Source organism: Eublepharis macularius, chromosome 9 (assembly GCF_028583425.1).
Source record: "Eublepharis macularius isolate TG4126 chromosome 9, MPM_Emac_v1.0, whole genome shotgun sequence".
Classification (NCBI taxonomy): domain Eukaryota; kingdom Metazoa; phylum Chordata; class Lepidosauria; order Squamata; family Eublepharidae; genus Eublepharis; species Eublepharis macularius.
The window spans coordinates 105,676,185-105,690,868 of NC_072798.1; the positions used below are offsets into that span (position 1 = coordinate 105,676,185).

General features: G+C 48.1%; 1 protein-coding gene across 2 annotated transcripts in view; it reads right to left on the reverse strand.

Moving 5' to 3' along the window:
* Positions 1-14,684, reverse strand: part of CAMK1D (calcium/calmodulin dependent protein kinase ID) — a 308,248-nt gene that overhangs the window by 61,414 nt on the left and 232,150 nt on the right. For both annotated transcript variants that reach the window (XM_054989218.1, XM_054989219.1), the window contains exons 4-5: positions 12,513-12,651; positions 4,128-4,254 (exon numbers count right to left, since the gene is read on the reverse strand). In XM_054989218.1, coding sequence (XP_054845193.1) covers positions 4,128-4,254; positions 12,513-12,651 — 266 coding nt within the window. The remainder of the gene's footprint in view (positions 1-4,127; positions 4,255-12,512; positions 12,652-14,684) is intronic.

Below are 14,684 nucleotides of genomic sequence, written 5' to 3' on the forward strand. Positions count from 1 at the left end.
TCGGCAGGCACCGAGGAGTGACCCGATCGTCGGGGGTTGAACTCCTCTGTGACCAAGGAGGAAGGTGGAGGGTGCTTCACCAACGCCGGCCAGGTGCCCTGCTTGATCTTGTAAAGCTGCTCGATGCGCTTGGATGTTGGAGGTTGATCACAGGGCACCTGCCACACCTTCTCCACTATCTCCTCAATACCCTCGAGCATGGGGAAGCCAACGTACGCCGGATTGTCCCCGTAAATACGTTTGAGGAGCTTGTCCTTGGTCTGGGGAACTGCCGAAGAGATGTCCATCTCGAGAGCCTTGGCCATCCTAGCCATCTGGTCGGCGTAGATGCGGAGGTCCTCGAATGGCGAGTCCGCCGATGGCACTAGCTCCTCAGCCGGCGATGGTTCGGACCAGGACTCCGACTGGAAGCCGCCAAAGCTCCCCACATCCTCCTCATCGGAACCGAGCTGGGATTCCGGAACCGGGAGCGGAGGGGGAGCCCACGCCGACCTCGATGTCGAAGGCCTCGGTTCCGACACGGAGAAGCCCGCAGGTGCCCCCTCCCATTGGCAACGGTATGGCGAGGGGAGGTAGGAAGCCTGTCGATGCCGGGACGCAGCGGACCGGACTGATCGGACACTGTCCCCGGAACCATGCCGCTCACGACCGACCGGAGGTGGAGACGGACGGGCAGGCGACGGACGGCTCCGACGAGGGGACGGGCTCGGTTCCAGCCTCGGCGACCGAAGGGGAAGCGATGGTCGGCTCCGACGGCGCGGGCTCGGCTCCGGCCCCGACGAGAATTCTGCGGGCACCGTCTCGAAGGCCATCGGATCCGGCACCGGCACGGAGATGTCTTCTGGCTCCGGGGAGCCCAGATGAGGGGAAGGCGTGTGAGGCAGCACGATGACCTCCTCCTGAGGAGCGGGACGCGGCGACCGGTGATGCTTGGTCTTCTTCTTCTTCTTCGCTGGTTCCGAAGAAGACCTCGGAACCGACGCGCTCCTCGCCTTCGAAGGGGACCTCGGCTTCGACCTCTTCGCCTTGATCGGGATCGAACCGGTCGTCGGTTCCGACCGGGGACTCGGTACCAGGACCCTCGGTTCCGAAGCTGGTCTCGGATCCGACCTGGTAGATGACGCGCTACGGGGCGGCCGCACCGGTCCCTGCGCTGGAGAGGCCGCTCTCGACGCTGAGGCAACCGGGGGAAGCGGTTTCGACCCCGACCTCGCGGAGGCCACTGAGCCAGCTCTTGATTGCCGTTCGGCAGAGGGGCTAGGGCCGGCCTTGGACGGACGTAACGGGATTCCCTCCGACATGACCTTCTGCCACAGCGAGGAATTTAGCCGGGCCTTGCGATCCTGCCGGGCCTTGCTGGTGAAACCCTGGCAGATCCTACAGGCCGAGACATTGTGGGTCTCCCCCAAGCAAAAAAGGCACAAATCATGGCCATCGGATTTGGCCATTTTAGTGTGGCATTTTAGGCAATGCTTGAAGAGAGCCGTAGAGGCCATCTTCAGGGGCACGCGAAAGGAAGGTCAAAAACAGTCCGAGTCAAATTACCGAGTCCACAACAAAGTCCAAAGCGAGATCCAAAGAATAGTCGAGGTCACGAAGTCCGAAGTCAAAAGCCAAGCAATCAGTTAGTAGTAAAGTACGAAGCACAAAAGCACAGAGCAACGAAGCTCACGTTCTCTCCAAGCGGCGGCAAGAAGAGAACTGAGGGAAGGGGCCGTTGGTCGCTGGAGGATCACGTGACCGTTTGGGCGGGAAAACGGTCGCTGAGGCGCGCGACAAACGGCCCCTTCGGAGCCATGGAAGCTCTAGAAAATTCTCCGGCGGCTGGCCTGCGCCTGCGCAGTCCCCCTGTGTGGAGGCACAGAAGAACGAAGATGAACACCGGGGTGCCAACTCCTGCGTGATCTGAAAGTCGCACTTCTACAACCCTGCAAGAGGTCCTGGGCTATACTTCTCACATCATGCTGGGGTGTGCAGCTCTCACAAGACACACCCACTGCTAGGATAAACCACAAAATGTAAAGGAACCAATAAAATTTATTTTAAAAAATATATAACCCTCCTAAAACAATTGTCCTATAATAAATACACAAGCTGTAATATACAGACCAGAGAGCATTCAAATAAAAAAAATATAGAACAAAGTAAGGAAATATTTTCATGAAGATTAATATAGACCACATGGGTTTCAACCAAACAGTCTTCTTTGGTGGTCTCTAAAACATAAACGTGGCATTGCTTCATAAAAGGTAGGTAAGTAGACTGACAGACTAAGCACCTTCAATGATACTTTACAGGCCTTTTGGGGGGCAAATTTCTGCAACAGTAAAAGCTGAATTCTGTGACCTGTATAAATTATGCAAATCAAGCAAAATGTCATACCTTCCCTTATTCTGCATTATTTCTTATGCAATTTTTGATGGAACATGGAATCATCCATCACTCTAGAAAGTTGTTTTTAAAAAGGAAAATGCAAACATTTCTCAGGATGCTGAATTCAGCACCCAATATAATATCCTCTGGCTTTAATGAGGGTCCAACTAGATGTGATTTTTTAAGGAGTCAGAACAGTGGCATGGGGCGGGGGGGGGGGGTGAAGGGCTCCTGCCTCCCCCTCACCATTTTCCTGAGCAGAAATGGCCCCTCCTCCCCCACCATGCCGCAGTTCTGAGCTGAATTGGGCTCTCCCTCATTTTTAAACACTTTCTCCCAGCTCTCATGCAGCTGTGGGGAGAGTGATTCAGATCCAGAGAGCCTGGACCACTCTTTAAAAAATGTAACATCTAGTTTGGCCCTGAGATCCTAAAAAATCACGGCACAAACAGAATCCTGTACATAGCCAGGTCAGAGCACAGTGGAGAGGTGGGTTAGGGACCGGTCTACTATGCTGGGGGTGCATGACTGGTTCTCCTGATGTGTCAGTCATCTCCAACATGGATTAGGGTTGCAGGAATACAGAATGGGCCCAAATTGTACTTGACTTTTTTGCTAACCAGGGCTTAAAGTGCCTCAAGGTGGGTCTCAATGTCACATGTAGTTCAACCCTGAAAACAGGCCTTTTAGAGCCAATTTACTGTCTCGTGCTCTCATATATCACAGCTACTACCATTTCTCTTGTTGGGGAGAGCTTTAAAAAAAGAAACGGACCTTTTATAATTAATTAACCATGAGATACAGGATACATGCACAATATACACACATACTTAACTGGAGTGCCTTTGTTCTAGAATGACCCAGTTTAGAAAAAAACCCACTTTCCGAATGGCAGCGGGCAGAAGCCTTCAAGAAAACTTCATCTCCTCAAAGACGATCTTTCAGTTGGCAAATCCAGTCCTCCCGGACACAGGACTGGAAGTTCAGAAAGAAACAACGATTTTCTGGAAAAACTGAGAGCCAAGCTACAAGTGACGAATGACACTTGCCTGGCAAGTGAACAGACACACATGTATTCCTCCCTGTTCACTTGCCATTCACTTGTGCTCCACTTGATCAAGTGAACAGGGAGGGATACACATGAGTCTGTTCACTTGCCAGGCAAGTGTCATTCATCACTTGTAGCTTGGCTCTTACATATCCAGTATCCTTTACCCCTCATTGTAACAGCAGTTACGTATTTAGTACAGATTTATACAACTTTTGATGGTGTACAGTGTGCCCTACTAAGTGCTTGATTCCCTCCTTCTGTTGCAATCACAAGCAAGTGGGAAAAGGAAGAGAGTTGCCATTCCCCCGCTCTCACCTTCCACCCCCCGCCCTTGCTTACCTGGCCGGTGGGGGAGGCACGGGCCTCCGAGGGCATGCTCCCAGGGGCACGGCACACTACTGTGGGCCCGATCCAGCCTGGTCTGGGCAGATTTGGGCCCCAAAAGGGCCAATTCAAGCTCAATCGGCCTGGATCAAACTGCTGTGGACCAAGGGAGCACCCCTTTGCCCCACAGTGGCCTGTTCCAGGCCAATTCGAGCCCAATTCGGGCAGGGGCCCCTGGCAACCCTATGATTGATACATTGCTATTTTCAGCCTGGGGCTCACGAATCACTCAGGCCCCAAACAGAAGCACAAATAGCAATTACGTTGTGAGCAGGTGCATGCGGAACACTCCTGCATAATTATGAAACCACGAACTTACCAACATATCCTGGGGTACCACATGCTGTGGACATGACGTCACCTTTGCCCTCCATTTTTGACAGGCCAAAATCACTAATCATGATTTTAGATTCTTCATCCTGGCTGTAGTACAGCAAGTTTTCAGGCTGCAGGAACATTAAGGAAAACCAAAAACATTCTGGTACATAAATCTAAGATATCATATTGGGTTAAAATAAATAAATAAATATATATATAGAACCCGCCCACACTGCCATTTCAGCTGCCATTTCATTTCTTGATATATTAAGGCTGCAATTCTAAGAACAATTTCCTGGGAGTAAGCCCCTTGGAGCAAAATGGGTTAGGATTACTTTGTAAATCTCTTTTGGCCAGATGAATAGCTTAATATACACACATTCATTATTTACATCCTAAAATTATTACCTTGCTCCTCCCAGTTGTTCAAAGCGGTTTATAAATAGTCAAACCCAAAAATCTATTACAAATTACAATGAAATACAAGAAGTAGGAGCCAGATGGTGGCTGGAGATCTCCTGGAATTACACACAGGGGTCATTTTGTAGAAAAAGAGCTGGAGGAACTCATTAGTATATGCCACGCCTTTTGCCATCGCTGGAAATGTGTCATTAGTATAACTGATTTGCATATGCCACACCCCCTGACATCACCTATTCTAGCTGTTTTGGGCCCAATCCTGGCCATTCAGGGCCGAAATTGGGCCCAAAATGGCAAATAGGGGCTGAAAATGGCCCAAAATGGTCAGGATCAGGCCGCTGATGAGCGGAAGAGTGATCCACCACCCAACAGAGGCCCGATCCGGGCTGTTTTGGGCCCAATCCAGGCCGAAACGGGCCCAAAATGGCCGAGAATCAGGTGGGTGGGGCCACCTGACATGCGACCGCTTTGGGGACCTGCCGGAACTGCGTTCCTGTGCGTTCCCCCTCGAAATGAGCCCTGATCACACATGATCTCCAGGCAATAAAGATCCGCTCTCCTGGAGAAAATGGCTGCTTTGGAGGGTGAATTCTGTGGCATTATACCCTGCTGAGCTCCCTCTGCTCCCCAAACCCTGCCTTCCCTGGGTTCCACTCTCAACATCTCCAGGAATTTCCCAATCTTGAGTTGGCAACCCTATTACCACAGCAAACAAAAATTTAAAAGAGCAAACCAAGAGAAACTAGTTAGTCAGCTCACATGAACTTAAAAAAAAAAATTAGTCTGGTGCCTAAATGTCAACTTGAAGGCACAAGGCACACCTTGCAAGGAAGTTATTTCAGAGATGTGATGCTGCTTCTTAGACAATTTTTATCTCTGCTCCTCAGAAGGTGGGGAGACACAGAGAAGGACCTCTGAAAGAGGACTACATTTTTGACCCGTGGAGCTTCTGGGTGTCTTCATGTGACTTGAGGATGAAGAACAATTTTAACTTGATAAGCACTTTCTGGCTATTTTAACGCTGTTATTTATTATTCATGCTGTATGTCCTCTGTGACTGACAGTAACAGTCTTTGACCATATACAACCAATGCTCCTTGGACAGTGGCGAGGTCATTCCTGTCCAAGAAAGGGCGCAGGTGGCGTACCGACGGTAGCTGGCTGTGGTGAAGGCCTCACCTGACGGAACCACAAGCCCCGCTAGGCCTCAGCTGAGAAAGGGAGCTTCCTTCTCTCCTGACCTCTTTCCACCCAGCGAGTTCTTCTTAGCCTTGAGTTGATGGGATTTAACTATACCTCCCTGCCCCATTTTTTGAGATCTTGGCTGGCAGGGTGGCAGGCACGGTTCACGCAGCTGAGAGTTCAGCTGGTGCTGCAGGCAGGGCTGCTGCTCAGGCAGCTGCAGGCCTCCCCGTCCCTCTTGGCCCTGCTACCACAGTGGGAGGGTGCTGGCTGTCTCGTCCTCCGGGATGCCTAGGGTGTGCCGCTGCCGGTCTCCGTGTGGCTTATCAGGGAAGGTGCCAGACTTGTGGTGCTGGGTAGGTGCAGCTGCCTCATTGATGGGCAGCCGTTCCACGCTTGCTGCTGATCAGGTCAGGTGCTGCTGGACAGCAGTAAAAGGTGCTTTCAGACTTGGAAGCCATTCGGGCTGCAAACATAAGGGTGGAGGTAAGAGCTTCTCATAAGCTGCGGGCCAGACCCTTCAGAGGGAATAGAACTCCGTCTAGTATAGATTTAAGAACTGAAGAATGCCTCAACTACAGCATTTCCATCACCAACAAATAGAGAACCAGTGTGGAGTAGTGACTAGAGTATCGGATCAGGATCTGGGAGACCCAGGTTCGAATCCCCGCTCTGCCACTGAGGCTTGCTGGGTGATCGTGGGCTAGCTGCACACTCCCAGCCTAACCTACCTCACAGGGTTTGCTGTGAGGATACGATGCTCACACATGCAGGTTGGGAGAATGGCACGGGGGAGCAGAAGCCCTCTCCACATACGACACTTCTGAATTGGGTTCCAAAGGGGAGCACGCAGGAGGGGTCCTGCTGCCAGTCCCTGTGGCAATCGTGCAGTCAATGCGACGTGTAACTTGGCCCTAAGCTCTCCGTGCAAGAGGAACATGCATGCCAGCAATGTTCTAAAGTGATGTTTTGTTACCGACACTGTGCAGAATATTGCCCTCTTTCTCTGAAACTAGTTTTTTTTAATGTAAAGGTTGGCTTTTTCAACAGATGTGCTAGAAAAAGCACATTCTCCACAAACAATGACCTTGTATCAAGGAGACAAAGAACACTCCACACAATGTCGGCCAAGATTGCATGTGGGGACATGTGATGTTATTCGCATGATATGGCATCAAGGCAAAGCATACCACAGATGCCTTTACTTGTACCCAAGTAGGGCTGGGAGCTGCCACAGAAGCCACACGTTCAAGCAGACCACCATACACAGAAATGTGGTTTTAGTTATGAATCCTCTCCAAAACAACTACATCTCAAAATTGATTTTCCGCAAATAGGGGGAAAAAATCCCTTGAGGGTTAAAATAAGAAAAAATAGGGATATGGGAGTGCATCATGCTTATCTGCGTTTGTAAATACTTCTGTAACTAAATCTGAGCTATTTTCATGGTTAATTTAGATTAATGTAAATTTGGCTTCAAACCAGCACTGAGCCCCCAGAAGTCTCATCGGTTACGATGCAGCTAACCTTTAACGCATGGTTTTAATCAGGGCTTTTTTTCTGGGAAAAGAGATGGTGGAACTCAGTGGGTTGCCCTCGGAGAAAATGGTCACATGGCCGGTGGCCCCGCCCCCTGATCTCCAGACAGAGGGGAGTTGAGATAGCCCTCCGCGCCGCTGAGCGGCGCGGAGGGCAATCTGAACTCCCCTCTGTCTGGAGATCAGGGGGTGGGGCCACCAGCCATGTGACCATTTTCAAGAGGTTCCGGAACTCCGTTCCCCCGCGTTCCAGCTGAAAAAAAGGTCTGGCTTTAATCATTCGTTAACTTGCAGTGCATCTTTTCTCCTACCCAATACACTTCTGGAAACTTTAATATATATCATGGGGAAATTACGTTGCTGCAGACCTGATTATTCTTGGTTCCTTCCTCTGGCAAGGCACTGGACACCTCCAGTTTAGCACAGGGCATCTCTGAGAGCTACCGTGGTACCTAACAGCATCAGCCCTTGAACATTTTTAAATCCATACTGGGGAACGAGGGGTGGGGGGGTGGGTTTCTAATCATAGTGACAATGAGGTTGCCAAAAAATGGTACAAATTCCTACCAGAATTTAACATGTTATTTTTATAAACCATTATAGGTTCTAGCCAGGGGCTTCCAAGAAATGAAAAGAAACAGAGGGGATTGTTTAGGATTGCAGCATTCCCTGGTCCCAATCCAAGGCTGATATAAGAGCTACCTCACCATGTAAGGCAGCAACATTACACTTTGGAAGACCCTTAGGTGCTGTTCCGCAGCCCATCTTAGAGAGCCACTTCTGCCAGGTGGTTTCAAATGACTCATGGTGGGACTAATGTAATGCACTCTATGTTGGGCTTCCCTTGAAGATAACCTGGAAAAGACTACTGGTTCAGAATGCAACAGTCTGATTATTGTCAGGGGGCTGGCTGATGGAAATGTGCCTTGCCTACACCGGCTGCCAGTTCACTTCCAAGTTCAATTCAAGGTGCTGGTTATGCCCTTTGAAGTCATTCATCTAAAAGGCCATCTCTTGCAACAGAGAATCCCAGAGTTGGAAGGGGCCATACAGACCTGCCCAATGCAGGATGAGCCTAAAGCATCCCTGACAAATATTCATCCAGCCTCTTTTAAAAAGTGCCAGCGAAGGGGAGCTCACCGCCTCCCTAGGCAGCTGATTCCACCTTTGAACATGTCCCCCATAGGCCATCTGTGGTCTCTGGGCTGACGCAAACTTGCTCTTCTCCTACTTAGGGTACCCTGCCTGGCATTGGCCACCGCCTCTGCTCTTGCCATCTGAATCCTCATCCTACGGAACTGGAGAGGTGGGGGTGGTCCTTAGACGTTTTTAGTAGATGCTGGGGTCCAATTTTATTTGCTAGGGTTTTAATGAGGTGTGGGCTGCAGGCATTTGGGCAGCTGGGCTACTTGGAGTTTTATTGTATTTTATATGTTATTAAATGTGATACTGTAAGCCTGTGGTGCAGAGCAGTAAACTGCAGTACTGCAGTCCAAGCTCTGCTCACAACCTGCGTTTGATCCCAGCGGAAGCCAGGTTCAGGTAACCAGCTCAAGGTTGACTCATCCTTCCAAAGTTGGTAAAATGAGGACCCAGTTTCCTGGGGGTAAAGTGCAGATGACTGGGGAAGGCAATGGCAAACCACCCCATAAAAAGTCTGCCAAGAAAACGTTGTGATGTGATGTCCCCCCATGGGTCAGTAATGACTCGGTGCTTGCACAGGGGACTACCTTTACCTTTTACCTACTATAAGCCACCTTGAGCCTCAAAAGAAAGGTGGAGTATAAACATTAAAATAAGTGAATGCTCTTTCATTTCATATAGTAAACAGTGTGGATCGAATAGCTAGGCTCGCCAGGCCTCCTGCTATGTAAAAGTGTGGCGGCTGTACTGTCACCATTTTTGTTTTGTGGTGCAGCACGTATGGGATGGGAGAGGAGAAGAGAGCTGAAGGAGAGCTGAAATTCAGGAGCTGCATTTCGGGGGAAATTAGTGGCTGGAAGCTTCCCTGGCTTCAGCCTGGAAGGGGGGGATCCCCCTCCTCTCAGCTGAAGTTTAAAGCCTGTTTGGGGCTTTCCTGGCTTCAGCTGGCCTGTGAGGACTTCCCCGCAGGCCAGCTGAAGCAAGCCAGGTGGGTTGCAAAGGACCCCTTTCCCCAAGGCTCACAAGCTGAGGAGGAAGGAGCTCTTTAACTTTTAAACCCCACGACTTCAGCTGGACGGCAGGGAAGTCTTGGGATGCATGGGAGGAAAGGGAATCAGGTGGGCAGGGCCACCAGACACGGAAGAGGTGCTGGAATGCTGTTCCACTGCATTCCGGCTGAAAAAAAGCCCTGCTAAAATTTTATTTGTGTTGTACCTCTTACCAGGAGTTAAATTATTTGATATAGGAAAGCTAACTAGATGCTCAGGGCTTCTCAAGTGCACGCCTATATCTGAATCAGGCCTGGCTAGAGTCATCCTGAACCATTAGTTCAGAGCCCTGGAGGACAGGAGGGACTTTGCTGATAATCGCCACAGAAGGTTTCAAGGCAGAGCGCCTCAGCTGACCCTCCTTGGTTATGTTTGTATGTCCATATGTTTTTATTGCATTGTTAAATACTTGACATATGCATTTTATATGCTTTTTTATGTTAGCTGCCTTGGACATCCTATTTGGATGGAAAGGAGGCATATTAATGCTTTAAATAAAGAACTCTCCTAAATTTCCATCCTTAAGCCATCACCAGTTGTTCAGTCATCACAACAGTGGACCGAAATATCATCCTAGGAATGGTTTCAGGAGCTATTTTATTGCTAGGCTCCAACTACTTTGATTGGTAATGACAGGAGGTGGAGCTGGCAGAACCTCTGATAAAGGGTGGACAGGCAAGTGAGTCCGGAAACTGTTGGGGAGTGGGATGGGATTTTGGAGCACGGGACTGCTCTATATTAGAGAGCTGAGCAACCCCCCCCCCCACACACACACAGCGGCTTCAAGAGAAAAGGCATTAAGACGGTCATGAAGGCAGAAGGTGGCACAGGGGAGGGGGGCAGGTTGCATGTATGGTTGACTGCCTAGTGGGTAGAACTCGTGGGGGCGTGCTTGTCACAATGAGCTCCTGGTTCCTAGGGAATTAATCTGTACCCCTGAGGCCACTGAGCTGGAGAAACAGAGAGTGATCCAGAGAAGACCGGGTCAAAAGCTGCTGCAGAAAGAGATTGCGAGTTACGATATTCCATTATCGCCTTCAATTATATTTCTAGACCAATGGAATATTCCGCATATGCCAAAAGCTATCAGGGATAGCAATATTTTTAGTTGCAGCGAAATCAGCGATAGCTTCAGTCTGGAAACTAAAGAAAGTGCCAACTAAAGAGATGTGGCTCTCTAAGATATGGGACCATTTCACCCTGGATAAAATTGATGACAATCTCCTCAATGCTGAACGCTTTCCCGCCAGTTCCAATTTCTATGAGAAATGGTTCCCTTTTCTTGAATTTATAGACATGCATGATTTACATCCCAAAATAAGAATTGCTCAGACGTTGACTCAGTTTTCTGATATTTGGTAATATTATGTATGCTGTGTTTAAAAGTTATTGTAATGTTCATATTCTTCAAAACTTGGAAACTACTGTTGATTAGTTGTTGTGTTACAGTTGATGTTCATCGTTGCTTTCTATTTGTTGTATGTTATAAAGCTTAATACATTTTTTTTTAAAAGCTGCTGCAGCCCAGTGGTTGGGATGTGAGTCAGCACTCTGCTAGTTCGACTTCCACTCCTGCCATGACCCCTTCCGCTCAGCCCCAGCTCCTCAGCTGTATTGTGGAGGTAATAATAACGCTGACCTTGGAATAACAATATGGGAATAGGAATAACAATATGGGGAGGGGGCACTTCCGATTAGGGAAATCCTGGAGAGAAAAAGGTCCTCCCTTTACCCATGCCCTGGCTGCAGTCACACCCGGGGCCCACGCAGCAGCTAATGGCCTTTAAAAATGCTAAGGACAGCCAGTCCCAGATCTCGAAGTGCGTTTACTGGACATGCCCTAAGACTGAGATGACAAAGCACTGCTTAGTCATTTCCCTATATTAAGTTATGCCTGCTGGCTTCTTTACTAGTCTGTCAATTTGGTGCTGAACCTCGGGATGCCAGAGAACTATGTCAGCTGTCAACTGCAAAGCAAGTATTGGAAATGCCCTCAATAAAGATGTCTGAAAAATGCTGCTCCTGAATTCCCAGGCCAACTGGATCAATTTTCATTAATGTGTCTTTATATAAACTCCAAAGTAAATTTGTACATTAATCTCCTTTATAGCTCTCTTTGGAGTCACATTTCTATATATCGCTCTGGCATGTGTTGCTAATAAGATTAACTTGTTTAAAAATCATAGCTGAGGAATTCCATTAGGTGCAAAGTATGAACAGCTTATCCACAGCATTGTCTGAATTACTTGAATTCACTCTTCAAAGCTTCTGCGTCCAAAAGAACTCTTATAAGCAATTTCCTGCAAATCACATTATTTCAGGACAAGGCTGAATTAGCCGATGATGACTCTGAGCAAGTAATTCCGAGCTGAACTGAAATAACATTAAAACAAAAAGGACGTTTAGGGTCTTTTCCTCCTCTAATACTTTTTGCCCTCGAAGGACTAAAGCGGGGAAAACACCTGCCGCCATCCCATGTTCCCTGATTTTGACAGCACTCGCTGCTACCGCCCATATGGCTGCTGTCTTAAATAATTCAGTGAGCACAATATTGAGGGTGGAAAGGTCTGGAAGTCAGTTAGGTCTTCCCAGGAATACCCATGGCAATGCTCCGAGGCCTCCAGGGTTGCTTGTACAGAGAGGCCTCTGCTCATACCAGTTTCATGTCCAGAGAAGAGAGATTGTCCCATAAGAAGCTTGCCTCTCAGGATCAAATCGGAGGCCAAAGGAGTGCTGTTTCCAATGATATCCCAAATTCCATGGACTCATAAAGTAACCAAACTGTAACCAAAGCTGCTCTATCAGCCAAAGATGCAAGGTACAGTGTGCATGAGTGAGAACGTTGTATCACACAACGAGTTTCGCACATTAGTAGGGGACTGGGAGAACTGGACACATTTTCGGCAGCAATAGTGTGTCTTCTGTAATATCTGGTACTGCCTGAAAATCCAAGGTAACGCTATGAACGCTCCTAAGGCAAAGCATTGTGTGCGGTTGTGTCCATAGTTTCTGATAGAATGATGCCCTCTTGTTTTAATAGGCGACCACCTGTACCTTCAGATCTCTGTGAACAATGCCCATCCTGTGGAGATAGTACACGGCGTCCAAGACCTGCCGTATCAGGGTGCTCGCATCTTTTTCCGTGTAAAATCCTTTCTCCACGATCCGGTCAAACAGTTCTCCTCCTGACACTCTGAAAGACACCACAGGATACGGTAGTGTTAATACACACAGGCAACAGCTCTCGAGACAGTTGTGGATGACAAACACTACGGCAAGACAGCTAGCGAAACAGGATTTTCTCAGAACACTTCTATTGATACATGTATGGCTGGCTTGGAATCACAAAACAGAACTGAGCAGGGGAACAGTTCATACACATCCATTTTTTTCCAGTGATTGAATTCTTTTCCAGTTGTTTTTGCCTACTGATTTTTCAATTGCTTTTTAAAAAATCATTTGTCAGAACGCTGTGCTGCTGATAGGTCAGCTACATTTTGCCAGGTGCGGGGAGCGTGCACTCAAATGGACAACAATTTCTATTAAGTATAATTAGTAAACAATGAAAATAAAGTGTCGCGGCTTTGCACCAGGAAAATTTGCAAGAAGGGACCCTCCTTCCAGTATTCACACAGCATCTTCAGAACATGAAATACGTTTGCTGTCAACCGTTTCTATCAGTTAGCCACAGTGATAGTGCTAATCAGGGCTTTTTTTCTGGGAAAAGAGGTGGCAGAACTCAGTGGGTTGCCCTCAGGGAAAACGGTCACATGGCCGGTGGCCCCGCCCCCTGATTTCCAGACAGAGGGGAGTTGAGATTGCCCTCTGCGCCGCCAAGCGGCGCGGAGGGCAATCTCAACTCCCCTCTGTCTGGAGATCAGGGGGCGGGGCCACCGGCCATGTGACCGTTTTCAAGAGGTTCCAGAACTCCGTTCCATCACGTTCCCCCTGAAAAAAAGCCCTGGTGCTAATAAAAAGCCAGACACCCTTCACAATGCCTATGTCTATGTGGTATTCAGAGAGGTAAGAAAGCAAACAGGCTTGCCGAGCTTTCTCTGCTTCACGTTTCCTTTTCCTCAGGCTCCCCCCTTTCATCTTTCTATTTCAGAGCAAGTGACCCCCCCCCCCGACACACACACCCATGTCTGCAGAGAGCTAGCCAAAGGAGTCAAAACTGCAGTGCTAACAAAAAGGGCAAGATAAAGCCAACCCCACACCCCACACCCCTAGCCTGTTTTCTTTTTAGAACGCACTTCCCAGAGCACAACTGTTAATAAAAGACCAGAGTTGTATGCACAGTTATTCTCCAGCTGGCACCACTATAACTCAAAGAGGGAAATAAAATTCCAGCAGCTCAATATGCCACTTGCAATACAGTATGACTTTTTGATGCCCTGCTAGAAGCAACAAGCTATGGATTTCCACGACTATCTTAAATGAATAATGGGACATTAAAAAACCCGGCAGCAACAGCACACTCCCTGAGACAAAAGGAAGGGAGGCCGTAAAACTGTCAGAGGAAGAAATTTAATTACCCCTGCAGATTAAATAAAAGATTTCCTTATTTCAAATGGCAAAAAGATATTAAAAACACAAAATGCCTCAGACAGGTCTTCCACAAGCTGTGCATACAAAAACAAAACACTGAAGTTTACTTTAAAAAACAGCCTTTGTCAAGGGAATATAACAAACGACCAGCGTTACTAAGGCTAACAGGCTGGTTGCTTTTCATTTTATGGACAACAAGTAAGTCCATCAATTACTCCAAGCAATTACTCACCTGGTGAAAGGTCCCTTCTCGAGGAAGTTAGAATGGGAGCCAGTAGAATTTAGGGTATGGCTACACACAAACATTTATATTGGTTTTATACTAGTTTAATTGTCACAGCTTTCCCTGAAAGAACGTAAGATGATTGTGAAGTGAGCAGGGTCCTGGGAATTCCACATCAGAGATCCCCCGACCTATCTTTGAACCACAATTTCAAGAGTTTCTTGATGGAGAGTCATAAGAGTTAACCTGGTTTGCAAATGTTCTGGAACGGCAATATAAACATGCCCTATATATACAATTCATAGGTCTTGAGGCCACTACCATAAAAACTAACATGGAAATTAATACAATCATGAGGTGTGATTGAATTAATCTCAAGGGGTAGCTATGAACGCAACCACACAATCTAAAGCACAGGTGATGTTTCGATGGACATGTGTGTATAGGTTTCCACA